The sequence below is a fragment of the Gavia stellata genome, chromosome 11 (assembly GCF_030936135.1).
Source record: "Gavia stellata isolate bGavSte3 chromosome 11, bGavSte3.hap2, whole genome shotgun sequence".
Classification (NCBI taxonomy): domain Eukaryota; kingdom Metazoa; phylum Chordata; class Aves; order Gaviiformes; family Gaviidae; genus Gavia; species Gavia stellata.
In genome coordinates this window covers 12,427,357-12,454,838 of record NC_082604.1, presented here as the reverse complement: position 1 = coordinate 12,454,838, position 27,482 = coordinate 12,427,357, and the positions used below count along the sequence as shown (strand labels likewise).

At 38.8% G+C, this 27,482-nt stretch overlaps 1 protein-coding gene across 1 annotated transcript in view; it reads left to right on the top strand.

The window, feature by feature from the left end:
• The window catches only part of DNER (delta/notch like EGF repeat containing), a 136,001-nt gene extending 110,418 nt beyond the window's left edge, over nucleotides 1-25,583 (top strand). Inside the window, exons 9-13 of the mRNA XM_059822600.1 lie at nucleotides 5,072-5,194; nucleotides 8,459-8,572; nucleotides 9,677-9,808; nucleotides 16,489-16,735; nucleotides 24,502-25,583. Of these exons, the coding sequence (XP_059678583.1) occupies nucleotides 5,072-5,194; nucleotides 8,459-8,572; nucleotides 9,677-9,808; nucleotides 16,489-16,735; nucleotides 24,502-24,613 (728 nt within the window). The 3' untranslated portion in view covers nucleotides 24,614-25,583. The remainder of the gene's footprint in view (nucleotides 1-5,071; nucleotides 5,195-8,458; nucleotides 8,573-9,676; nucleotides 9,809-16,488; nucleotides 16,736-24,501) is intronic.
• The last annotated feature ends 1,899 nt before the right edge of the window (nucleotides 25,584-27,482 follow it).

The following is a 27,482-nucleotide window of genomic DNA, read 5'->3' as shown; positions in this document are numbered from 1 at the left end:
CTTTAGGTTAATTCCAGTTCCAGACTGCCTGTGAGCCCTTTATTGCCTCTGTTTCCTCATCTTGTTTCCACTTCTACATTAAGACAACACTCCAAGCAATCTGGCTACGGCTGGTAAGCATGCCTTTCTGCTGTCCTGCCATCTGGAGCAGCTCTTCTCTCTTTCTCTTATTTAATTGCTATATAAGCTCAGACTTTAACTGAACACATTTATTTCTTGACTATATCACATGCAACTGTGTTAGTGAGCGGTCATATATGAGCTGATGCTGTTCCCTGCAAAATAGAGGTCTCTTGCATTGTATCCCGTTAGGCCTTCCCATAAAGATGGGATTTTTGTCCTGCTGCCTTGATTTGCTGAAGTGTTAAGTGTGGATAAGCTCAGGGAATCACTGTTGAGGAGCTAGTGTCTAAGAAAGCCTCAAAAGCTTTCAACTTTGTTCGTTATTGATTTATAAAGGGAATAGTAAGCTTCTCCCTCTCTCTTTTCTTAACCTGATAGTGCAGATATTCTCAAGACATTGACAAGCAGTGCTGTATCTTTTGCTCTGTCAACTGCTCTTGAAGGCTTTGAAAAAACCCATGGCTTCTCCTCATCAGCCTGCATGACACAGCTTGTGTGTTCCCTTTCATCTTTTCTCCCTTTGCAGTTTTTAACATAGCCATGTGCAAAGAGGGTGCACCTTGGCATGTAGCTGCCTGAAGACCATGCCAGAGCGCATCAGGCAAATATCCTGGCCTCTTCAAGGCAGCCTCCCTGTTATTAAGAAAAAGAAAGAAAGATTTGGGAATCCAGAGGAGAGTGGCAACAGATCTGTTCCTGCCTTTGTAAAGACCAGTAGCAGAAGGACAGTCATATAGAGGGAGAAGAGGTAACGTAGGGACACTTTTATTTTAGGGGTTTTTTTTAGGTTCCCTGTCCATTCCCCAGTCTCTGAAGAGAGCACATCAGAACTGGACCATCATTGGCAAATTCTGCTTGAGTTCATGAAGGTGCTGTTATTGAAGGCATATCCCATTTCTAGTGACCTGGAAAAAAGAAGTTTAATAATAGTTGCTCCTTTTTGAAGCTGCAATGCCCAATGTGGTTTTTTTTCCCGCTCAGGACACAGCAGCTGGAGAAGTGTTGTTAATGTAGGTATTGTTTCTTTCTTTCTGAATATGTTCACAGAAATGTTATACACCACAAAAGCTGCAAATAGCTGTATATGGCATTGCTTGTGAACATAAAAGCAGCAGAATCGTAATGTTACTAGAAAGAGAGGAAGCAACTGTACTGGATCCTGTTGTTCTGAAGTTATCTAATCAAAATTTTCCTGTTTCCATCTAAATTCTTTAATGAAAACACAGAGATTATTTATGTAGTCTTTTTGAGGATATATGTATGAATTCAGTGTAATACCTGGTTTATATATCAGTATAAAAGCAGTAATACAAAGAGAAACGCTTGTTAAGAATGATAGGGTGCCTCTTAGCTCCATGAGCAGAAAGACGCCTTTCCCTGGGGTGCCTGGTCCCGCCGCAGAACCTTCTCCCCTCCATCAGTTACACACAGCAGAAGGAAGCTGCTGGCACCGGGGCGAGGACGAGGAGGGTGGAATCGTGTGTGGGCGACATCTGCCCTCTCGTGGAGAGAGAAAATCTCTTTCCCTCACTGTGTGCCGTGCCTGGCAGCCTGGGCTGTCTTCACCCCAAGGAGGTGATACGATAGTTCGTATTGATTTTGGAAACCAGACAACTATTCAGTCACAAGTTTCCCTCTGCTCCCTTTGAAAGGTGAGAAGTGTGTCACACGTGGAAAACGTGGGGTTTTTTTCACCTCAAAATACCTAATTACATCTGTGTTCAACACAGGGAATTCCCATATGTTTTCCTTTTAAGTTTTCTGCTTTTGCTGGTTTGTGTGTTGGCTACAGATGTCATGACATAAGGATATTTCCCTTTATCATAAGCTAGATAAACTTCATCATAGGCTAATAAAAAACCGATAACATTTAGCATAATGAATTCGGTATTGCCTGCCTAACAGCTTTGGAGAAAGTGATTCTGAAATGTTTCTTAATAAGCTACTGGTCCAACTAACTATTTACTATGAAAATACAGTTTTGTGCAAAATCAAATAGGTAATATTGCATATACATCTTGTGTACTACTAACATTTGTTGTGTCTTCATGCAGTTTTATTTTTAATTATCCGTAAGAGGGACGGGGGATGGAAATGGTGTCTGGAGGTGACATCTGTCATATTTTCTATGGTTCTGTAAGAATCTGGGGGAAAATTTAGACCAGGAGAGTGAATATAGATTGTTACTTACTATGATGAGAATCTGCCCCTCTCTGGTTCTTTGTTCATAAAAGATACCCTCATTTCATGTCTATAAGTTTTGCTACTAACTAGAGATTATCGGAAGAAGTAATCCACGCTGCAGAATCTACACTTTGCATTTTAGGTCTTTTCCCTGGCATGTTTATTCATGCCCTTGGCATGATTATTCATTGTATGTTCATTCATCTATTGCTTTTATAGCTGTATGTAATGAGTAAATCAAGATTTTTAAAAAGCATATAAACACTGTTTCAACGCATGGTATTATATTCCCATTGCTACAAGAAGGACACTGAGTTACTGGAGCGCGTCCAGAGAAGGGCAGCGAAGCTGGTGAGGGGTCTGGAGCACAAGTCTGATGAGGAGCGGCTGAGGGAACTGGGGTTGTTCAGTCTGGAGAAGAGGAGGCTGAGGGGAGACCTTATCGCTCTCTACAATCACCTGAAAGGGGGTTGCAGAGAGGTGGGTGCTGGTCTCTTCTCCTAAGTGACTAGTGACGGCACAAGAGGAAATGGCCTCAAGTTGCGCCAGGAGAGGTTTAGGCTGGATATTAGGAAAAATTTCTTTACTGAGAGAGTGGTGAAACACTGCAACAGGCTGCCCAGGGAGGTGGTGGAGTCGCCATCACTGGAGGTGTTCAAGGAACGTGTGGACGAGGCATTGCGGGACATGGTTTAGTGGGCATGGTGGTGTTGGGTTGATGGTTGGACTTGATGATCTTACAGGTCTTTTCCAACCATAGTAATTCTGTGATTCTGCGATATTATAGATTACAAGTACATATTAATGGTATTATATCACACTAACAGGAAGTTGATGGGAGTATTGGCTATGATGACTCAAGAAGGTTAAATATTTAACTGATTTAACCAAAATTAATCCATGGTAGGGGTGTAAGAGTGTCCTTACGTACTGTTAACATACCATGACATATCTTCTCTGTATGACTGTTCTTTGTGAAACAATGTTTTTAATATGAAAGCATACTTGAAACTGGTTTTTTTAATGCGTAATATAGACCTTCTTCAGAATGAAATTTCAAGAACATTGAGCAAAGTTGACAAATAGAGGGCAAGATTTTGTTTAAAAGAAATAAAAAATTTCCCAGTCTACATTGTTTTCAGTACCAGGCAAATATTATAAAATAACAAGCCAACAGGAAAAAGAGTGTGCAGTAACTACTGCGTACAGAGTGCCTCTGGGATTACTCTGTGGACAATAGTATGGGCTAGATTTTCTACCCTCATCTTTTCATGGATGGGTAAAGAGGAGATGGTGCTATGGTTTCATGAAGCGAAACCATTTACTAAAACATCTGAAGCACTAATTTGTGCTAATTATCCAGTCAATTCAGTTGATGTTAACTGCGTGGTCTTTGGTTTGCTTGAGAGGGAGGTAGGCTGTGTGATGCCCCAAGTCAGATGCTCTGACTTGCAGTTATTAGCAGCACGTAGCAAACAGTTGAAGAGATGTAGAGAATGGCAAGTCTGGTCACTCAATTATTTGCCGGGAAATAAGGGGGGAACTATTCAGAAAGACTCCAGCAAATTGCCCAATACTTTTTTCATTTGTCAAACACAGTAGCAGTTTTACTATTCTTCTGTCCCAGTGCTTGTCTATCAGGGAGAAAGTAGCTCTTATGGTGCATTATTTGCACTTACTAAACATTATGACCAATCCATTTTCTTTTTTTCTTGTTGTTGTATTAATTGCCTGTAAGTTTAGGCATTGTTTCTCGAGTTGGAAAGCCCTACCTTAAGAAAGAAAAAAGAAAAGGAAAAAAAAAAGTAAAAAGAAAGAAGAAGCTTTTAATTAACAAAAATATAACCTGGGTCTATTGAAGAGGGATTAAACAGGCTTCTTGGTTTCAAATATAATAGTCTTCAAAATGACTGGGCTTATGATTCTTTATATTTAATACTCAGTAACCAATATAATCAGGCAAACATATTTTAGCATTCTGGCTAGTTTATTTCCACTGTTACACTATACTAATTTATGCTCTTACTTAATATGAGTAGGTACTACTTTGACCTGATAGACTATGTCTAGAAAGTAATTTCAACTACTGTTAAGACTGATGATCGTATGACACACTAAATAATGAGAAAAGTGCTATTTCAAGTGGATGAACTCCTTATTTCTTACCTCATGATACGAAAGACTCAGTGGCTGTTAGCAGGTCTTACAGCTTTTCTGTGCTCCTACTTTCTTTGTCTGCATCATCAGACCGTAATACTTGCCTATGGCTTGGGAATACTGTAAAAATTAAGTATCATAATGCTTCTATGGTGTTTTGAAATTCTACAGCATTAAAGTTAAAATACGTTCTCATTCTAACTACTGTTACACAATTATCACCACTTTGATGAAAGGTGGCTTTGATGCAAGGATCCGAGAAAGCTGGGAGATATGTTGATATTAGTTTACTCCTTTTTACAATCAGAGTGTGGTTATTTGCATTGTTCATAGTGGGCTTGGTCACCAGCCTCCGTGTTTATGGCCTTGCTGTAGTTTATTGCAGGGGCAGTGGCTGGAGCTTCTCTCAGAACATTGTGCTTCCAGGATGTTTTTGGTAATCTCACCTGACAAGGAGATGTCCTTAAAATCAATGTCTTAACACGTATCTGTCTGCACAGTATATTTCAATTAGGAAGCATCTGCCCACAATCTATAGTTGCCTAATTGTTAATTTTTACTGGGAAGTGTTTCATAGCTTGTTTTATTTCCTCTTTATGTGATTTAGGTTACCATGGCCTTTACTGTGAAGAGGAATATAATGAATGCCTTTCTGCACCCTGCCAGAACGGAGCCACCTGCAGAGACCTCGTCAATAGCTATGAGTGCGTGTGCCTTGCTGAATATGAAGGTAGGATGGGTTTTGCCTCGTTTTTTGAGTTCTTCTATGTATTTTTTATGGTAGGTTCTGTTACAAATAGAGATATACAGTATCCTCCACTGAGCAGAAATAAATCCCACATCTAAAATTAACAGAAACAAACTTCGATGTAGAACCTGATCCCATAATCTTTGTTCAAATGAGTAGTTCAGATTTAGCTGGTCTGTGAGGAATGTATGTCCTTGTCTGGGGACAAATAGCTTCTTTCTGTTCTTCTTAGGTGTATTTTTTTCTGCTGTTTTTAAGATAGGTTAGAAAGTGATGGGTTTTTAAAAGAAAACATAACTGTTAAATAAAATTTTTCATCAGTTATTGTTAGAAGCCATTACATGGAGGGCTTTCCAAATTTTTTTTTAATTTATTTTTCTCCAGTGAAGCGAGTTAAAAACATAGTAATTAAAGATTAGTATTTGAAACAGACTAGCACAAAGGAGTAAAAATGAAAGTTTTACGTCGATTGTTCATGTAGAAGACCATAAAGCCCAGAGACGGTAGTAGGTCTGTGACTGCTTTCCCATGTTAACTGCAGCTATTCCAAGACATAGGTTCGAATAGAATAGCTCTTCGGCGTTTCTTAAGTAATTTATAAAATAGATCAGAAAAGTATGTGTTTAGCTATACAAAATCTTTTATCTTGCAGTGGATTTCAGCTTTACACAGAGTAGCACATATCAGTTGTCTGTGACGCATCCCTCTGTGGAGGGCTAAAATGATACTTTTTTGTGTATTCTGTTTCGAATCATGCTGTGAGAACATTTTGAATGTAATTTTTTATGTTATTAGTATTAAAATAGATATATATATTTTACATAGAATGACTATGTTTTAAGGAACATTACCCCAGCATTTTCTCATTAAGCATATCAATCCTTATCTGTGTTGATAGGTAATGCTCACTTAACAGCTGCTTGAGGCTAAATATGTATTTCATGCTGGTGATTGCACTGCTCTGTGACAATAGATACAGAATTCATCATTTCAGAGGCTTAGTGAGGAAATGACCCTCAGCTTTTCACGACAGTTTTAAAGAGCACTTAACCATAATGTTATGACTTCATGTTCTGTTCTCATCTGACCTGTACATGCAGCTGAAAGCACTGTGTGCGCAGCACATTTTGCTTTAAATGAAAGCAGGGGACCTGGTCCTGTAAGCAGTTTTTACCGATTACTGAGCTTTCATCATTCCAGTACTTAAGGTATTCAGTGACACTGATGAACAGAGCTGAGGTACCCAGCTCAAGATACTATGCAGGCCGTCAGAGGCCTCAATTTTACCAGCACCAACCCAGACCTTCCTGTCTGCAATCCCCCCTTCTGCCTCCATACCCCCCTGGCTGGCAAATAGACAAGAGCTGTTATTGCTGGTCTGGACTGAAGTATATGCCAGTATGTACCGGTGGGCTTTGGCTCTGCTGGCTTCTGCTGCTTAGCTGCAGGATGCTCAACTAGAGTGCTCTGCCTTTTTGCTGCTGACAGACTGACCAAATGATTTCAGCAGGTCTGTAGCGAGGGAGTATGATCGTGTATGTGTATATATGTATATATATAATATATATATTTACAATAAGTTGCTTTTATATATTTTTTAATTATCACTATGAACTTGAGATGATTGTTTTTATATTACTCATGTAAGCTTGCATTGCTGTATATAACTGTAGTGTTGAACACTAGAGAACTAAGTTCATTCCTTTTTAATCGTTCACTCATTAAATAGATTTGCTTGTATACATACATTTGATATATTATGTGTCCAAACTCTTCCTTTTTTGTATTGATTTTTCATTCTCATATTCTTTAATTTTACCTCTGTATAGTTCTGTGTCTCAAACTCTCCAATTCCAGTGCAATACAATTGGTATTCATGAAAGAGGTTGGGAAAGAGTAAGGCAGGATCAGCTGCATGTCCACTTTTCACATGTATTTGTCTAACCTCTTCTAGTCCTCCATCATTGTAGGTTCTGTAATCTCCACAAGCAACATAATTCCTTCACTGTCATTCACTGCCTCATGATTAGAAACATTTTCCTGATGCCAAAGCTGTATTGCAATTTTTATACGTAATAAACAGTATGAGTTTATGCTTCTATTGACTATGCATCTTTACAGTTTGCAGGACTGATTTAGAAGCATGAACCACCTTAAAAAGTGAAAAATGTGTTTGTAAATTGTAAGTGTTATCACATGAAAGCATTCAGAATCCTGTCCTGCTCTTCAGTTTGTTGAAATTCTTGTAAAAAGTATAAGAACGGGAAAACTTGAAGATAGAATTTTAGCTAAGTGGTCACTTTGGATTCACTCCCATGAAAAGACTGGTAATAAGGCCTAGATTTAGACTTAAAACTTACATTAATGGATAAATTTAAGCAGGTATTTTAAATGCAAGCTAATTTCACTGTAGTAGATACATTATGAACAAAGTCCCACCAATCATTCATTATTCACATATGTACATTTACTTTTTTCATGTTTCAGTGCCATCCATGCACTGATTAGATCATTCAAGTATTGATTTTTCTAGTTTTATCTGAAAAGTAGATCCAGAAAAAATGATGCATGTAGCAATGGCAGTAGAGCCTCTCTCCCCATCCCCAGGTGGGAATCTGCTGTGCTAGATGTTCTGTATGCCAGATACGGCTTGCACTGCCTTCTGCAAGGCAAAGCTGCTGAATTCACATAGCCTACACCTGAGAATGAAAGAACAAAGGTAGTGGCATGAAGTTGAGCAACCCAATTATTTACTTTTAGCTATACATTTGAATAAGTTAATTTCTCTTTTTATTGCCTTAGTTATACTCCTCAGTTTCCTGCAAAAGTCAATAAGAGGCATCAGAATGCTTATGTATACTATTAGAGAAGTTATTATGTAAAATTCTTACTGAAGACAATTATTGTTTACATTTTATTGAAGAATATTAGATAGCTGATCAGATTATACTTTATTACACCATTGGCTTTTCATAGACACTCCAGCAGTTCTTGTTAGCAGAAATTGCCTTACCTCTCTTATCCCAACACCTCGGGGGGTGGGAAGAGCAGAGCGGTGGCATGTGTGTAAAAAGCTGAGCCATCATAAAATACATGGCTTTAGTCTTATGTCATTAGCCTAATAGGACAGGTTTGGAGGCTGCACATCATTGTGTTCACCCAGGTGAAGTTAAGTTATCGCATGTACTGATTTCATGCTGTCAGTATAGGTCATGTTAATGGCAATTACTAATTTTATCTTTTCAGGAAGGCACTGTGAATTATACAAAGATCCTTGTGTAAACATCAACTGTCAGAATGGTGGCACTTGTGACAGTGAAGGTCTAAATGCTACATGTATTTGTGCACCTGGATATACAGGCAAGTAATTTGTACATTACACAGAACATCTAGTTGTCAGTGTTCACTGTGTCCGAAAGAAGACAAATACCAAGTAAGACTGTATCTCTTCAAGGAAACAAATTAATTTGGACTTTGCTGAATTGTAATCAGTCTAGTGAGAATGAAAAGTTCTTGATATTACTTGCAACTGTTTTGAACTTTAAAGATTTTGCAGCAAAAAGGCCTGTACTGGAGAGAATTCAATAAGCTAACAGCTATTTAACATGCCTTATGACCTTACTGCTTGAGACTAGATTGCATTTTACAAATAACAGTTTGAAGACTTCCAGGTAAGCCAATATACTAATTGGACACTGTTGAAACTGGAAAATGTTTTAACATTGACCTTAGTTAGTGCGAGCTGAAGGAACAGTTTATTCCGTTATCTTAATATGCAATTGCTAAAAGCCCTAAAGTGCTTGTTATGAATCAATTTACACTTTCAGAGTAATGGTAAGCAGACCATTTAATCCTTTGGCCTCGCATTTAAACTGACATGATTGGTGTAACCCAAATATCTGCTGTCAAGATAATTTACAATCTGATGCTCTGTTAGTCATGTAAGGTAATATCCAATGTGATAGTAATAGATAAACCCATTCATAGCTGTTTTGTAGAGCAAATTGTGCTTTTTGATCTGTGCTAATTAAAGGGCACTTTTTTTGAAAATAATTAGCTTTCAGTTGTAGAGTGGCTGTTTTTTAAAGGCACTGAGTACCTGCATTATCATACAGCACTTCAGAATATACATGATAAATTGTTACACCACATTTTCTTGGGATGGAACTTATATTTAAAGAAATGAGACACACATAATCTGGGTGAGGTTAGTCAAGTCACTTAGCCCTCAGACTTTGTTTTCACCTGGCTGAATGAGGATAGTATTTCCTTCTTGGAGTCTATGTGAGACTTATTTCTTGAGACAATTATAGAATACTTTGGATGATCTGAGACTAAAGATGCTATTGAGCTATAAGGCATTTTGCAGCTAGAGAAAAAATAAATGACTGATGATATACTTGCTACCTGAGGCACCTGCTATATGTAAGTTTGGGGTTTTTTGGGTTTTTTTTCCGATATAAGGTGAAGAATGTGAAATTGATGTAAATGACTGTGACAGCAACCCATGTCACCATGCTGGAACTTGCATAGATCAGCCTGGTGGTTACACCTGCCATTGTCCGCATGGATGGGTCGGTGCAAACTGCGAAATACGTAAGTCTTGTAGTTTTCTAAAAATTTCCAAAAATGATACATTATAATTAAAAAAATTGTATTTGTCTCTAAATACCTATCTGCACAAATACTCTGAATCATCTGTAAATTATCAAAATTCTGTTAAATGCATTTTATTTTAGGCCATAACATTTCAAAAGTGGATATGAAAGTTAGAAAATTCTGTTTCTGGGCACCCTACTTTGAGATGTGTTGGACTAGATTGTCAGAGATGCTGTCTCATAGCTTGGCACTAAGCAATTTGCCTTTTAATTGCACTCACGCTTCAGAGCTTACTTTCATACTTACCTTGGGTAAAGTGTGCTTCCACAGCGCTATAAGCATGGTCCTAACAGACTTGTATTGACTTCTGAGCACCTGCAGTTCTAGTGGTGTTTCAGTAAAACAATTTTGAACTTGCTTCCCTAAGGAAATAAGTCCTGTGTAATTGTGCTGTGACTTGTGTGTGCGTGCATTTACCAACTTTTTCAGGAATAACTTTTCCAACCATAGGCTGATTTCCACCAAATTTGTTAGAAAGGTAAAGGTCTTCAAAATATTCCCTAAGCATTTAGTAAGACTTAGAGAGGTTCCATTGGTGGGTCTAGTGAAGGAACAGCTTCAGTGTGATCTTGCTTCTTAGTACAGAGAAAAGCTTCAGCGTAAGTGTGCCCTTATGGAGCAGTAGAGAGTCCATGAGAGGAAGAAAGTATGAAGCCCAACTGTGGAAGAGTTAAAACAGAAATTAGGCTTCATTAGTTCTGCTGCTCACAGAGTTGCTTTGTATTTCCCTGATGTCTTGTTCATCTACAGATGTTTTCTTTACTAGGGAGTTTAGCTGTGTGTTTAACTGTTGAATGCTCAGGTACTGTGGTCATAGATCCCTTCAAGTCATTACACAGACACACGAGTTTGTGTGAGGGGATTTATACCACGTAGCACAGCTAATGTTGCAGGGATAGGTGATAGATTAAAAAATAAACACAAGAAAGAACTCAGCTCCTATTGTACATTTGTGAGAAAATACCTACACAAAGGCTGGAATAAAAAATGTTTTCTAGATCTCATTTACATAAGGATCATATGAAGCTTCTCTTTTTTACTCTTAAACTTTACTTAAACATATTGACTGCTTTTAAAGTTTCTTGATGTTAGTCCTTACTTTAACACAGAAGACAACTCTGTTCACATCTGGATTGACATAAAAGTTTTATCTTGACAGGTTTATGACCTTCTCCCCCTGTAATTATTGGTTGTGAATTCAGTTTCAGTGCTTTCTATTGAAAGCAAAGACCCCAGAAGAGCATTGCTAGCTAGTCCAGAGATGGTGACAGCACTGCCTTTTTGTTGCCTCTGTGAATGGCACACACACTTCCCTGTGTGGTACAGAACCATTGTGATGTTGGGAGCACAATGTTGCGTGCTATCTGTATGCCATATTGCTCATGCTAAAAGATGCTCAGATGAGCTTTTACTGACAAGGCTGTTGTTAGTGATACCTGAAACGTGCATGTCCAAGTTTGTCAGCAAGGCAGTGTAATTCTGCCTGCCTTAGCTATTAAGTAGTGGGCTGACAGACAGAGTTTAGTTCTTGGAGAAAGTAATAATCATCCTGGAAATGTACTTCCTGGAGTGCCTCAATGTAGTAACAATTACATTTCTGTTATGTTATGGAATGAATAGATGCCAAAGGGAAACAGACGGGCTTGCATGCTTTCTGAACCCTGCAGATGTGCTATACGAAATCAGTGATGCTTGTTCTGGAGTCTTCCTTTGGCTGTCATGCTCTAGTCACAAGAGTTTGGCTGTTTGCACCACAGATACGTAGTGAGGTGCATATAAACACATGGGAAAATGAGAGAAGTCCAACAGAGGCTGGAAGCAGCCTTTTCTACTGTTCAGCTACTCAATTATTCTTGCTTTCACCTGTGAGGGACACATGCCCCTAAGCACTATATATGACAGGTGGGTTCACACTTACATCTGTGGTTGGTCAATATTAACTCCTTTCTGACCTCATTTGTAAGTGTACGAGAGAGAGAGTAGATAAAACTCTGCATAAACTTTGTTCTCTTGAGCAGGGGATTGTCTCTGCTTAGTGCGTATTTCTCTACACGTAGCATCTGTTTAGAGTTGAACTGCAGTGGCCTTGCCTGCTGCTCAAAATCTTGGATTTTCTGCTTGTATTACACACTTGCAAACTGTGTAACTTAAAATGATGGGAAGAAGCAACAGAACTTTGTTGTTGCTGTTTTAAGCCTTTTACTGACTGATTTGTTCTTTTATCTTGTGACTGCTATGACAGGAGGCAGGGAATTATCTGAGTGTTAACTGGCATTGCTAACACTGCAAGGCTGATTCTCAACCAGAAATATTAGACCTTTTCTTTCCATCTCAATATTTGGAGAAGAAATCATATAGTATTGTTCATGGCAATTGTTCTCAATTGAAGAGGTTGAAATTACTGTGTTTTTTTATCCAACAAATCAGGATAGCTAATAGAGTATATATATGTAACAATAATAATACAGGAGATATAAAAAGAATGCAATCTAGAAAATTATGGTTTGGATTGGTCTTAAAGGAATGAAAACAGGAAAAAAAAAGCTTTGCATAGTCACATAAAGATACATTTTGAAGAGCAATTAAGTTTACATTTGAGGGTTACCAATAGTTTCTTCAATAAGCTTAACATCAGCAAATGTCTGATGTTCTCTTGCTATTAAAGTCACCTTTACACAGCATCAAAGTATAAAATGATGTGTTGTTATGGGACACCATGATACTTCACAATAGTCAGATGTAAGTATGGACATGCGGCCTCCCTAACCAGTGCAGTGACTTATACACAAAGCTGTGGAAGCTTTCCTAAAGCGCTCGGATTTTAACAGGTATATAAAGAATTATGCAAATAGAGAGGGATTGAGTTTTGAAGAAATCACTTTGCAGAAAGGATTTAAAAGCATTTTGATCTGCAGACTTTTTCTACAGAACTATGTATCCATGGGAAGATCTTTGCGCTCACTGTCTTTCCCTGAGCTACGAGTTGACCAACTGATGTGAACACAATTCTAATAATATCTAGAAAGGCTGTATCCAGCTCTTTTATAAACAGGTGCAGCACTTCTGATCTCACTGGAGTTAAGTCAGTGGTGCAGTGGATTTCAGTTCAGCTCTAAAGATTGAATCTATTAGTAAATCTGCTTCTGTTCATCTTTCCATATCTCCTTGTCATATTTATCATATTGTTTCAGCAATTTGTACATAATGGTTAGTAATGTATTGGAAATTAAATTTAAACACTGCATACTGGCTTCCTTTGTATTGGACCATCCCTCTGAATGCTAGAAAAACACATGATGAAGCCAGGCTTCAGGCTTCTCAAGAGGGGGATAAGCTGGTGTTCAGGAGTCATTTGACTAAATAGATCACATTTTATCTTTTGTGATTTCCTGTTACTAGCCATGAAAGAGGCTGTTAGTACTTAGTCTTTTTTGTAGAACAACTCTCTACTTACTATTAGTAGTTCCCCATTTTTTCACCAGCTGTTTTATCTGCTTGAAATGACTACCCTAACAGGATTTCAGGCTTATCTTCTTGTCAAACTGTACTCTTTAATTTTCAAGTGCTGTATATACGACAAACTAGACAAGATGTATGTTGCCTGGATGAACTGTGATATTAATAATATCATCTTACGGTCCTTACAGTGCTAGCAATTCCAATTAAATAGCATTAAATCAGTCTTAATTATAAAGAGGATATTTTTCCTTTCAAAATGTAATGTATTTGCCTAAAAAGTTAATGGAGCATTCACTGTAAAAATGCTTACAAAATGTCTCATATGAATTCTCTAATGCCTGCTGGTTATTTGTTAATATCCTTACCTTTGCCACTTTTATAATTATTAATGTAGTTACCAAGGTAAGACAAACCATGTGGTTACTTGAAAACTAACATTATGAAGAATTTCTAGTCCAGACTATGTGGCGCGCATTGAAATCTAATTCTTAATTAATTTTATGAAAATTACTATGCCTACTGAGAATACTGTGATTTTGTGCTGTCATATGTTCTTTCTAATCTTTGGAGTACAAACTGTTAATCTTCATATTTTAATCTGGTGAGGAAGAAAGGAAGAAATGTCTCTCATCCTTATCATCCAGAGATGGAAGACACGGAATCTAAATCAGAACTGTCTTGCCATATATCTGTGCACATTAGATCTGAATTTGGCCTAGTCTGACAACCTGACAGAAACCACTGTGTGTGATGAATGTGCTGCAGAACAGAAATAGAAACCCATCCCAAACTGCACCGAGTATAGCTGTATTCTCTCCCTCATATCCCGACTGGGCAAATTGCAGTAACAGCACTTTAGAAACATTAAATCACTGAATGATTTGAGCTGGTCAAAACTTTACTAATCTCTGAAGAAGATAACACAAACAAATAGTCAGTCCTGTAAACTCAGCTCACATTTGTGGACAAAAAGTCTAAGCAAGCCCAAGCTCAGAGGTGCTCCAGGACAACCTTTACTATTGTAAACAAAGAGCAACCATTTCTTCAAACTCTGTCAGGTGAATCCCACATGTTAGAGCTTCGGGCTTTCTCTCTACCTTCCTCTAAAATGGATTTTTTTTTCTGTACTTATACATTACCCTGTATTTCTACCAGAGACGGAGATTATATCCACAAATGCCACTAAACTTGTGATTTCAGCTCAGGAACTCAAATCAGTTATCTGCCATAATCAACATCCTTGAGAGGTGGCTTCTAAGAATATCTTAACATTCCCAAAGCATATGCTTGATAGCCCTGTTCCCAGACTTCTTGTGATTAAGTAAAGTGAGTTTCTAAACCAGTGCAAAGCAGAAGTCCATTTGAAAAAGGAACAGTCACCTGCTAGAAATAACTTTTGCAGAGTCTCAGATTTCTGTAGTCAGAATGATTCAAGTCTGTTCTGGTTTGAAATTATTTATGAGATCATAGGCTTAAAAGACTGCCAAAAATGAACCCTAGAGGGAAGTACAAGTTAATTAGAAGTACTCTGACCCATGCTAGAGAAAAACAGCTCTGAGGACATAGGCAATTGATAGACAATCTGTTTGGCATTGATAGACAATAGTTTGGGCATAAAGAATATTTATAAAGAAGGTCTGGAGTACATAAATACAAGAAACCTCTTCCACATTGGCTTTATATTAAAGTTTGTCTTGAGACCTCTCAGGGAAATTATACTTGAGAGAAGACTCTACTGGGCTGAGTACTGTAGCATCTTATGAGATGCCCTTTTTGTCCTTGAAATGTTGGTTTTGAAGTCTCTGCAGTCTGGTGGAGATAGGCATAACAAAAGCCTGTGTTTAAAATTAAAACCCAAACATGTTTAATACATATTAAATCACACATTTTAGTGAAAGCGTTCACTATTAGAACAAACCACACAGAGAATTGGTGGATTGCTAGAAGCTTTTACATAAAATTTCTGCCTTTAGAGAGCCTATGGTATGTTATAACATAATGCAAGGATAACTAGATGCCTTCCTATGACTTGGGTTATACAGGAGATCAAACTAGGTAAGTGTTCCTACACGACCTTAAAAATCTACAAACAAGATGGGTGAAGGATCAAGATAGTGCCATTCAAATTTATTGCACGTTAGGCATGGTGACATATCCATAACAGAGCCTGGGAAGGTTCAAATTACAGAATCACGAAATCACAGAATGACAGGGGTTGGAAAGGACCTCTGGAGATCATCTAGTCCAACCCCCCCACCAGAGCAGTTCACCTAGAGCAGGCTGCACAGGAATGTGTCCAGGGGAGTTTTGAGTATCTCCAGAGAAGGAGACTCCACAACCTCTCTGGGCAGCCTCTTCCAGTGCTCTACCACCCTCAAAGTAAACACATTCCTCCTTATGTTTAGATGGAGCTTCCTATGACCAAGTTTGTGCCTGTTACCTCTCGTCCTGTCACTGGGCACCACTGAAAAAAGACTGGCCCCATCCTCCTGGCAACCACCCCTTCAGTATTTATTAGCATGAATAAGATCCCCCCTCAGTCTTCTCTTCTGCAGACTAAAAAGACCCAAGTCCCTCAGCCTTTCCTCATAAGAAAGATGTTCCAGTCCCCTAATCATCTTTGTAGCCCTTTGCTGTACCCTCTCCAGCAGCTCCCTGTCCTTCTTGAACCGGGGAGCCCAGAACTGAACGCAGCGCTCCAGATGCGGCCTCACCAGGGCAGAGTAGAGGGGGAAGATAACCTCCCTCGACCTGCCAGCCACACTCTTTGATGCACCCCAGGATGCCATTGGCTTTCTTGGCCCCAAGGGCACACTGCTGGCTCATGGGTCATCCTGTTGTGTCCTCCAGGACTCCCAGGTCCCTTTCCACAGAGCTGCTCGCCAGCAGGTCAGCCCCCAACCTGTACTGACGCATGGGGTTATTCCGCCCCAGGTGCAGTACCCTACACACTTGCCTTTGCTGAATTTCCTAAGGTTCCTCTCTGTCCAGCTCTCCAGCCTGTCCAGGTCATGCTGAATGGCAGCACAGCCTTACATATCCCCCTAGCTTCAAAAGTCTCCACAGAAATATTGAAAGTGAATATAATAAAATAATTCTATTCAGCAGGCAGGATATAAATTATTGATTAATGATAACCTTTTATTTCTTATTGGCAGATCTGCAGTGGAAGTCCGGGCATATGGCAGAGAGTCTAACAAACATGCCCCGTCACTCCCTCTACATCATAATTGGGGCTCTCTGTGTAGCGTTTGTCCTGATGCTGATCATTCTGATTGTGGGAATATGTCGCATCAGCCGCATCGAATATCAAGGCTCTTCCAGGCCAGCCTATGAAGAATTTTACAACTGTAGAAGCATCGACAGTGAATTCAGTAGTGCAATTGCTTCTATTCGACATGCCAGGTTTGTTCTGGGGATGGTAATTTAAAAGAAATCTGTTACGATATGTAATTTCAGTCCTTGCATAGTGCATCTAACTGCTGTTGGCAGAGAACGGGCTGCTTCGCTGTGTGTGAAAAGACAGCATCACTGGCATTGCTCATTGTTCTTTTTTGATCCCTATTCTGTTATCATCTGAAGTGTGATAATCCAGCACAAGTCCTTGAAAACAGAGGGAGTTATTCTGAATTTATTTGGTGTAACTGGTGAAGAGGGACAGATGCAGTGTTCTTAGCCTGTAAGATCTTCTGTTTGGGATGTAAATACTCTTTAACTGATACATGCAAGTGATTTGATTAGATAGCAAAGGCACGTTGATTTTTGTGACTAATTTACTAGATTATTTAGTGTGACTCTCTTCAAATCACTCATTTTTATGCTCCTGTTTGCCTCGAAATTAGGATCTTTCTTACTTGCTTTCCTTTTTTTCCTATTTTTTTGACTTTTATTTTAATGGAGCACTTGCAAGCCAGGGCACTGGGTGTCAGAATAATACAAAAGTAGGACTGGGAGGGATTCAAGAGCTCAAGTGTAAGCCATTGCACTGATATAGTATTAATTATACCTAGCTTCTTGCCAACAATTGTGTTTAAAAACCTCCAAAGGAGTTGAATGGAGTTAGAAAGGACTTTCCTAAAATCCAGCCTAGATTTTCTTTGCTATGAATTAGGCTGTTTCTTTCTTACTGCTCTTCAGGTTGTCAAGAAGAATAATTTATCACTGTTCCCATTATAGTAATCATGGACATCAGGTGTTGTGCTCCCCCCCCGCCCTTTTTTAATAATAAAAACAAACAAAGCAAAACAGCCTTTTTCTTTCCTAGAATACACCAACCCATTTTTCCAGTATCTCCTCCTGGATCACGTCAGCTTCTTTATTGTCTTCCTGGGACGCACTCCAGATTGTCTTTCTCTTTTTTTGAAGGGTGGTCCCTAAAGCTGGAAATAGTTCTGTGGCTGAAGCTTTACCTGTACCAAATGAACTGAGTAATCACCTCCTGCCTCTTATTTATGGTGTTCCTGTTCATATATCTGAAAATGAAACCTGCTTGCTTTTTTAACTTTGCATTACACTAGCGACTGATTATTTAATTTTGTGACCTGTTTGTGACTTTTTCCTCACCCCAAGATCCTCTGTGCCATTTTGCTTCCTAGCCAGTATTGTTTCTTCTGTATTTGACATCTCTCTTAATAGGGTAGAACTTTAATTTTTGTTGTTTCTTTTTCCCATTTCTTCGATTTGTCATGATCACTTCAAATTCCAATAAGAGTGTTCATGTTACCATTAAAATGCTTTTAAAAGAATGGAGGGAGACATGTTCCTGTGCATTGACATGGAGAAATGTGTGCATATTGGTTGGTGATTGCTGGTAATTCATTTTCTGAATACACCAGTTCTGTTTCAGTGCAAATTAAATAGATTAATTTGTACCACTGTTGAGGTCGTCAAAGTTATCTGAAATGGATGAGGAGTTCCCACAGACTCGGTTAATCATATCACAGCTTTGGGCAGTAGCTCTTTAAACTCTGCTAACTAGACTTACAATAAAGCATTTGTTCATTGACAAAATATATTAATCAGTAAATATTTTAGAAAGAAAGATGTGTATAGTTGATTTAACATAGCAATAAAATCAGTGTTCTTTTAAGTCTTCCCTTGAAGTCTCCTTTGCCACTTAGCCTTACATTTCTTCCAGTAGGAGCTCAGCATCTCCACACCATACACACCCTGAGAAATCCTTTTTCCTTTAGTAGTGTACTGGGAGAGGAGGGAGTTGCTTTATGGCCCATAAAAAGCTTTATAGTTTTTTATTTTTTGGCCTTCTGAATGTCTGCTGTTATGTACTACACATCTCCAAGGGTGGAGAGCAAGGTGCAAAATGATACTGTTAATCTTTCAAATTAAACACCTCCCTCCTACTACTGCAGCAGTGATGAATGTGCCAATCCTGTTCAGTTACTACTAACTGAAGTGGTACTTTGCACTTCTGCAGGGACTGGAATTGGTCTCCTGAGGAACAGTGTGAAACACCTGGGTTTTCTTACTTATTTCTTAAAGCAAATTTGGCAGCTTTCTATCTAAGGGTAACAAGGAAAAGTGTACCAGCAAGGCAGGATCTTTTTAATCTGAATTTTCCCTGCCTTTTACAGTTTCACCAGCAGGTAATGGAAATGGTGAAAGATTTCCTGTATGAAAAAATCTTGGAAGCTGGGCTAGTTCAGGTCTTTAGCGCTCTACTGCCTGGATTACTCTGAATGAATCTATATTTATTACTGAAGGCAGAAGTTTAGAAAAATGAGTTTTTGCCAGGGTTAAATAACCTCTGAAGAAGTTCTTAGACTGGAATATATACATAATGATTTTTCAGATCCATATTATGCAGTCAAAAGTTACATTATTGGAACCTGTCAATAAAGGGTTTCCCTATCTTGGGAAAGTTGTTTCTACTTAATGCAAATGAAAATACATGTTTTCATTCCAAATAATTCTCTGTGCCTCTCAGAGAATGGATGACTTATAAAAATCCAAGACAGAGCTGCCAAGTCAGGTAATTCAGAGAGGTTTAGTGTGAAGATTATAGTGTTTATTTTGGTTTCAGGAAGATATAAACCACTCCTTTGGTCATTTCAATCCAGGAAGAGGAGCACAACTTTTATAGCTATTTTTGCATAAACTCTTAAATCTGCATATTAAAAATACCAAAGTCTGAATTTTCAAAATTGTTGCATCTAAGAGATCTATTTTCAAATAATAGATTATCAGCATTTTCTGAAAATCGTTCCCTTTCCCAGTTAGATACCCAAATTTATTAGTAATTTGGGTAAAATGGAGGCCTAAGGAAAAGTGAGTAGATTATTTTCTTTAAATGTAAGGTTTCTGTTAAAGTCAGCAGGTGTCAAGGGAGTGTGGATGCCTTTTGCATGTTCAGTAAATTATTTTAAAATTACTTGTTCATGTTTCTCAGGAGGTCTTTTTCTTGATAATTTTTTAGAAATTGATCTTTACTAATCAAGGTACTTGCTGTAAGAAAAAATTAATATGGTCAAGGATCATTACTAATAAATGTCCACTTCTAGTGAATGTTCTTAGGATTAGCAGATCAGAACTAGATAGTTTTCTAACCAGGTGAAGCACACCTCTCTTTAGTATTCATTATGCAGACAGTAAATAAATACTCCTTTTATGTTAAAGCTTATACATTTTAAAGCCAGAAGAGAACACCGTAACGAAATAGTTGACCACTGGCTACTGCAGCCATGAGACTTCATTGAATTGGAACCAGGATCTGCTGCTGAAACTGGATCGTCCACTTTAGAAAAGCATCCACACTGAGTTCACAAAATATCTGGTTACAGAGACTGTACTACTGTAAACTTTTTGTGTGTCTAGATATCATTAGCATTAGACTTAATGCACTACTTACAGTGTAGTTTCTTTAATTTTTACTTTCATGTGCTGACTCTTGTTCTATGTGTGGGTTGAAGAGTCTGGTTCATCAGACTCTGATTAAGTCATCTCATCACAGCAGGGTAAGCTTCTCTCCACTGCACATTCTCCACGTTCCTGTGTTCAAGTCGACTGTTAGACTGCAATGTCCTAACTTCCTGAATCTGATGAGCTTCAGCACATGCTCATTTCTTACCATTTCCTGACGTAGGTTTCAGTGATGAGTTTCAGTCAGCTACCTCTTTGTGAAAGTATGATCACATGCACGAGTACTCTGGTCTCCACAGCATATGCTAATTGCTTATATACATCCTCTGCCAGAGTCTCAACTTTGTGGGAACTCTAGGATTATAGTACAATTACACTAAGGAATGCAAAATACCACTTGCGCACATGGCCTTTTCTCTGAATAATGCAGAGGAAATTAATCTTCTCATCTCCTCCTGTGGAGGCAAAAATAATCCCTTCCTCCTGTGGGTATGCTTTTTTTTTTTTAAAATTCTGGTCTCTTGTCCTTCTCTTGTTTAAACTTTATTTGTGAACTCCTTATAGCAGTTGCTGTTTTTGAATAGAGTAGCAACTCGTGGTTTCTTTCTTCTGCTTCTGGGGAAAGTCTGAACTCCAGCCTATCCCAGAGAAGCTGGAGGATACCATTTTCTCAGGGTTCAGCCGTCCAATGTTCTCAAAAGTCTTCTACTTGAATGGAATTGTTGAGGTTGATGGTTCTCTATGGTTAGCTGTCTTTAGAAATGTCCTTCTAAGGAAGTAGAGGGGCAACCCCATTCCATATGTGAACTAGAATTTGCAGTCTATGTTGCACACACACACACCCCCCCCCACCATGCCAAGAAGAATTCCTACATCGAATATATACTGTCCCCAAAATTGTCACAGAACCCTTGGACTATCTTTGTCAAGTTACACAGGTCGCTCTTATTCAATCACAGAATCATTAAGGTTGGAAAAGACCTGTAAGATCATCAAGTCCAACCATCAACCCAACACCACCATGCCCACTAAAACACGTCCTGCAATGCCACATCCACACGTTCCTTGAACACCTGCAGGGATGGCGACTCCACCACCTCCCTGGGCAGCCTGTTCCAGTGTTTCACCACTCTCTCAGTAAAGAAATTTTTCCTAATATCCAGCCTGAACCTCTCCCGGCGCAACTTGAGGCCATTTCCTCTAGTCCTGTCACTAGTCACTTGGGAGAAGAGACCAGCACCCACCTCTCTGCAACCCCCTTTCAGGTGATTGTACAGAGCGATGAGGTCTCCCCTGAGCCTCCTCTTCTCCAGGCTGAACAACCCCAGTTCCCTCAGCCGCTCCTCATAAGACTTGTGCTCCAGACTCCTCACCAGCTTCATCGCCCTTCTCTGGACATGCTCCAGCACCTCAATGTCCTTCTTGTAGTGAGGGGCCCAAAACTGAACACAATATTTGAGGTGCGGCCTCACCAGCGCCGAGTACAGGGGCATGATCACTTCCCTACTCCTCTTGGCCACACTATTTCTGATACAGGCCAGGATGCCGTTGGCCTTCTTGGCCACCTGGGCACACTGCTGGCTCATATTCAGCTGCCTGTTGACCAGCACCCCCAGGTCCTTTTCCACTGGGCAGCTTTCCAGCCACTCGTCCCCAAGCCTGTAGTGTCGCATGGGGTTGTTGTGACTGAAATGCAGGACCCGGCACTTGGCCTTATTGAACCTCATCCAATTGGCCTCGGCCCATCAATCCAGCCTGTCCAGATCCCTCTGCAGAGCCTTCCTATCCTCGAGCAGATCAACACTCCTGCCCAACTTGGTGTGGTCTGCAAACTCATTGCAAAATATATTTTCTAATTCTCATGTCATTTACTTGACTTTGTGATGATCCCTATGCCACTGGTAAGTATCTCTGATGTACACATTGGCACACTATCATCACTCATGAATGGACACATCAATGCTAAATGTAGAGGCCATAGAACTTCCCAAGTCCAACTCATACACTCTGTTTACCGATCTAAGCACGTAATTGTTCATCAGACACAGTATGGCATTAAAGCTAATATTAAACTGATTATCCATCGTGTCCCTCCAATCTTTTTCCAGATTCAGTGCTTCCCAGGATTCAGATTTCCCCACGTGGTGTATACTTTTTGTTAGATGAACGATCTCGTATTTGGTTGTACTGGAAGAAATCTTTATTTATTTGCTTGTATGTGCTTTTATTGTAAGCAGCCTATTAATTGATGCAGTACACTCTGTAGCAGGGACCTGCATCTTTTCATTATTTATTACCCCTTGAATTGTTGTCTCTTGCAGATTGTATTGGTAATTGGTTTATGTTTTCTTTTATGTCATCAATTAAATGATAAAATAGCATCCTTGTGCAATCCTACCAGATACACGCCCATTGAACTAAGACTTCCCATTTAACAACTCTGTTTCGAGACCTCTGAGGTTTGTGTTAACTCTGTTTAGTGTTATGAGCAGGGACTGGCTTCTGAACTGCCTGATCAAAGCAATGTGGTCTACCAGCTAGATGGCTCAGCCAGGCCACAAACAACTAGCACATGTGCTGTGGTCTTTTCTCAACGTTTTCTAATTAGGGGCACATGTCAACCCTGACCTACACAAGAGAAAAGATTTTGTACTGCTTCACCATGTGTAACAAGCCATGTGTTCTCTACCTGTCAGAAAGGGCAAAATGTGACTTAAATCACTGGAGAATGTTCATCATCATTTGTATCTATGCAAAGCTCTATTTCCTTTAAAGCCTCAAGAGTGACGGAGAAAAAGGGTGATTCAGAATTCATGGCTGCCTCTGATTTAGTAAGATGCCATAACTTGACTCCTTCATTTACAGAAGATCAGGTTTATCCATCATGACGCTGATGAGTGAACATGGCCCGTCTGTATTTCTTAAAGTAAACTATGGAAGAAAGCAGACATTCACGCGTGGAAATGTATCTAGCGTGGCCTTATTGACAGCTGAAATACTTTGAAAAACGAAATTTCCACTGTATAGATCATAATGCTTCCAGCCATTTTAGTTTTGTCAACAATTCTAGATTGCTGAAAACACCCAGAAATTAAATTGGAACGGTCAGGAAGTTGCATAAAAATCTTGGAAGAAAATCAAGATAATTTTGGTTTGGTCTAAATATTATCCTCAAAATGTTAATTTTCTGAATCTCACCTTCCAGTATGCACAACTTAAATTAATATAGACTTAATATGGTACATAAGAAGAGGATAAAAAGAATCCTTAGTGTGGATCACTAAATACATGAGTCTTTCTGTTTCTGTGTTAACATTTCCTCTGCATCAGGAAAGCAGACTTGACCCTTTTTTGCCTCATTTTCCTGTGATCCTTTTTGTTATTTAAAGCTTCTGCAATTTAGTCAGAACACTTTGGTCATTTTTCCACTTTCAAGTTGCATTTTTAGCACCATTTTTGTATCTTAATAAATGATCAGAAGGATAATAGACTGACTCTGCAGTGCAAAGGCACCTAAAGGAGTTCTGGATATGCCAGCACTGGGGCCACAGTGATAAAGCCGGAGTGGTTCTCTGCACAGGCAGATACAGCCTGGTTCTTAGCAGTGATGGTTGCCCACGAGGAGCACACTGTCGATGTGACTCTGTTGCTTGTGAACATTTGCTAGATTAGTGCATTTATGTGGCATTGCAATATCCTAACTGCCATTAATTTTGCCAGTGTTGCCCATAGCATGCAGCATGTTGATAATTTAAATGTACTTCTCAAGTGGATGTCAGGTGAGCAAAGACTTCAAGTTCATTTTTTTAAATACTTTGTCCACAGCTTCCAACTCAATTCAGTGCACAACTGTTGCATTTCCAAATGCAAAGGTGATGTAGCTGTCTGTTGTTTGTTTATTTTTTGTAAATACACGTGACCTGACCTTAACGTTGGTTGTTAGAACAGGCTCTAAAATAAAATTCTGGCCTCGCTGAAACTATGAGTTTCACTCTCACCTTCCACAGTCTTCCCGTATTCTGATACTGCTGAATCCTGCAGGAGAATTCCTGTAGCCTTTGATAGGGAACCTGTTTCTTGTTTGCAAGAAGATTTTTAGGTTTTTTATTTGCATGTATTTCAAAAGCCACCGATCAGGTATTTAAACTTCTGTACTTTTGGCATGTTGCAATACAATTTAGAATTTATCTAGGCTCTCTGGCTTTGTTTCTGACAGCATGCAGTAACTTAGTGGGTTGTTGCCATTAACTCATTCATACTTCTCTTTGTCACCAAAAGCTTTCTTTTGTTTCCAGGTTTGGCAAGAAATCCCGACCTGCAATGTATGATGCAACGCCCATTGCTTATGAAGATTACAGCCCAGATGACAAACCTTTGGTTACGCTGATTAAGACAAAAGATTTGTAATCTAGTGTATCTTTTTTTGGATTATTTTTCAAAAGGATGGGCTACTAACCTAATTTACATATTTTTAAGAAGAAAGCATAAGTAATTTAAACCATTAGATGCTTCAGAATTTTCTGTAGAATATTTAAGAACCAATTTTCTGCAGCTTTTAGTTTGGAAAAATATTTTAAAACAGAATTTGTGAATTTCATGAATTACATTTTAATGTACCTTGAGCTCGATAAACTATAAGCTTATGATAGTGTGTGCTTTTTTCTTGGTAGACACTATTACTAAACCCAGATGAGTTTCTTGTGGTTGTTACAGAACAGAAAACAATAATTAACAAGGAGTTCTTTATGACATGTCAGTGCCAGCTTTCTCAGTAGAGGTAGGAAAAATGTGAAGCATAATATGATATATAATATATCCATTAATTAAAAAAAGTCTAAAATGTTTGTGTTGTGAAAAAGAAAGTAGTAAAAATTATTATTCCTAATCTGAATGAATTAGCTTTTGCCTTATTCCATGCATGGATAGACAACCTATTTCTCCATTATTTCCTGAAAGTTGCTAAAACATACTCTTGAGTTGATGTTTGACATTTTTGTAATAGTATTCAGACTAGGCCTTCTATAATAATTAAAGTGCCTCTTGAGGCAAAGTAAGGGCATGATCCTTTAAACATTGAAATCAATGAGAGAACTTCCATTGACTTCAGTGGGCATGGGATTGGATCCTACAATTGGACTGAATCTATATTTTTCTTTAAAGGTTAAAGTTTTTTATATTGTGAGTAAACTAAACATATGGTTTGAGTTGTTTGTTTCCTAAAGGTTGTTGATGTACAGTATCGTTTCATGAAATATTGTGTATTTCTCATAGTGCTTCTTATTTAGGACCAGTATGGGGTTTTTGTGGCTGTATTTGATTGCTTATGGGCTTCTTAAAATTCTTGCTTATTTCAGAAAATATTGAATAAATGTTATCAAGTGAAGATTGCAGCTGTTTCTTTTGTTTTTCTTCATTTGAAAGTGAAATGTTGTCTATAAATTTGAAAGAACATGAGCTTATAACTAACGCCAAAAGAAGATATTCCAGCTGTTAATTTGAAAAGGAAAAAATGGACTTTATTAACAAGGTAATCTCTCAAAAATGAGACAAATACAGCACCGGAGTAAAGATGCAGTCCTGCAGTCCAGGCCGTATGAACCACAGCCTGTTCCTGAGTGCATCTCACTGCAAATCTGGGCTCTAAGTTGTAGCAAGAGTAAGATTTTGCCACAGAACAACCTGTTTATATGAGTAGGCTTGATCTAACTTTGTGTTTCAAAGAGGTCTGCCATTGGGGAAGCCAAGACTGCATGGTATAGAGGCAAACTGATGTAGCTACCTATAGAACCTGCTGCATGGTGCTGTGCTAGGTCCAGTCAGCACTGTTATATTACAGGCTGATAAGCACTCAAGGGCTAAGCTCTGGTTGAGCTCTTAATGTTGGGGAATCTTGGAATGCATTCAAAATCTTCATATTTCTCACAAACAACGTTACCAGACAGAGAAAAGATGTCCCCAGGAAAACACAAACTTCTGATCACCTCTGTGTGAGGACAGCTGTTGTCCCAGGCAGTCCTTCCCTTTCCTTGCTACTGTTGACATCTCCAGACCTCAGATCAGCCATTAAGGACAAACGTAAGTGGGAATTGTAAAGATAAGAAAGCTGCCACTGGTTTTACTATCTTGCTTAGGTGGGCAGAGTACATCTGGTATATTACCTGTAATTTTGAATGTCATTATTATTACTGCTTCTGGTTACAGTCATAGCAATTGAATTATTTTCCACATCTTGCACAATTAGTGCTGACAAGAGGTAGACAAATAATTGTAAATCAAGCTATTAGTGTTGCTAAAATGTAAATTTTATTGTGAGGTTACATTCTAGTTCATCATTACAAAAAAAAAAAAGAGAGTATATGCAGCAGATATGGGCCAAATTTGAAATGTTGTAAAGGAAAGCAAATGAAAACATCTTTTAGTAGAACTGTTACCTGTTAAAGAGAAACACTGCTCAAAGAGTCTCTTACTGTTAGGAATGGCTGGATGGTGAATATGCAGGTTAGTAACACCATGATGTGTTTGAATTATGGAAATGCGAAATGCACCTCAGAAATCCAGAATACCTTTCCTGACATCCTGTATCTGCTACCATGGGCTTTCAATGACCTTGGCCCAAGACAATAAATACTAGTAAGAGAACTAAAAAAAACAGATTCAAGCCTCCCTTTCATTCTGCAGGCACAGTTTTCTATGACAAAGGTTTTACATTTGCATTTGGTGGCTGCCAGACTAGCTTTTTTCATTGGTACAGTTTGCTGCTGCTTTACTCCAGATATGGAAACTTCTGTTTATGGTGACTTTCAAGTGACTTCCAGGAATGTTTTAAGAACCCCTTAGAAAGAAGGGCCAGGAAGAAGCTATACCCTATGTCATTTTTTGTAACTTGTGTTGAACAGTGGCAAATACATTGGTGTTATAATTGATTTGTTAATCAGATAGAAAAGAAATACTCATTCTTCAAAGTTTTTGGCCTTTTCAGTGGTAAAATATTGGTCTATCTTTGAAGATCTACAAATCTATATAAAGCACGGAAACAAGCAACTCTGCTGTCCTAGGGAACATACATATTCATAGTCCACATTTTACAAGAGAGGCATTGCAATGAGCAGCAGCCCTTCTGCATACAAATCACACCTTGGTAGTGATTCTTGTCCATCCTGTGTTTCTCTCAAGTGATTGACCTGAAAGATAAGTAATTTGTGAGGAGCTGTTTTCCTGACAGCTTGCAGCCTCTAGCTTCTGTAAATCATCCTGTGCTTCCTGTGAACTGTGCTTT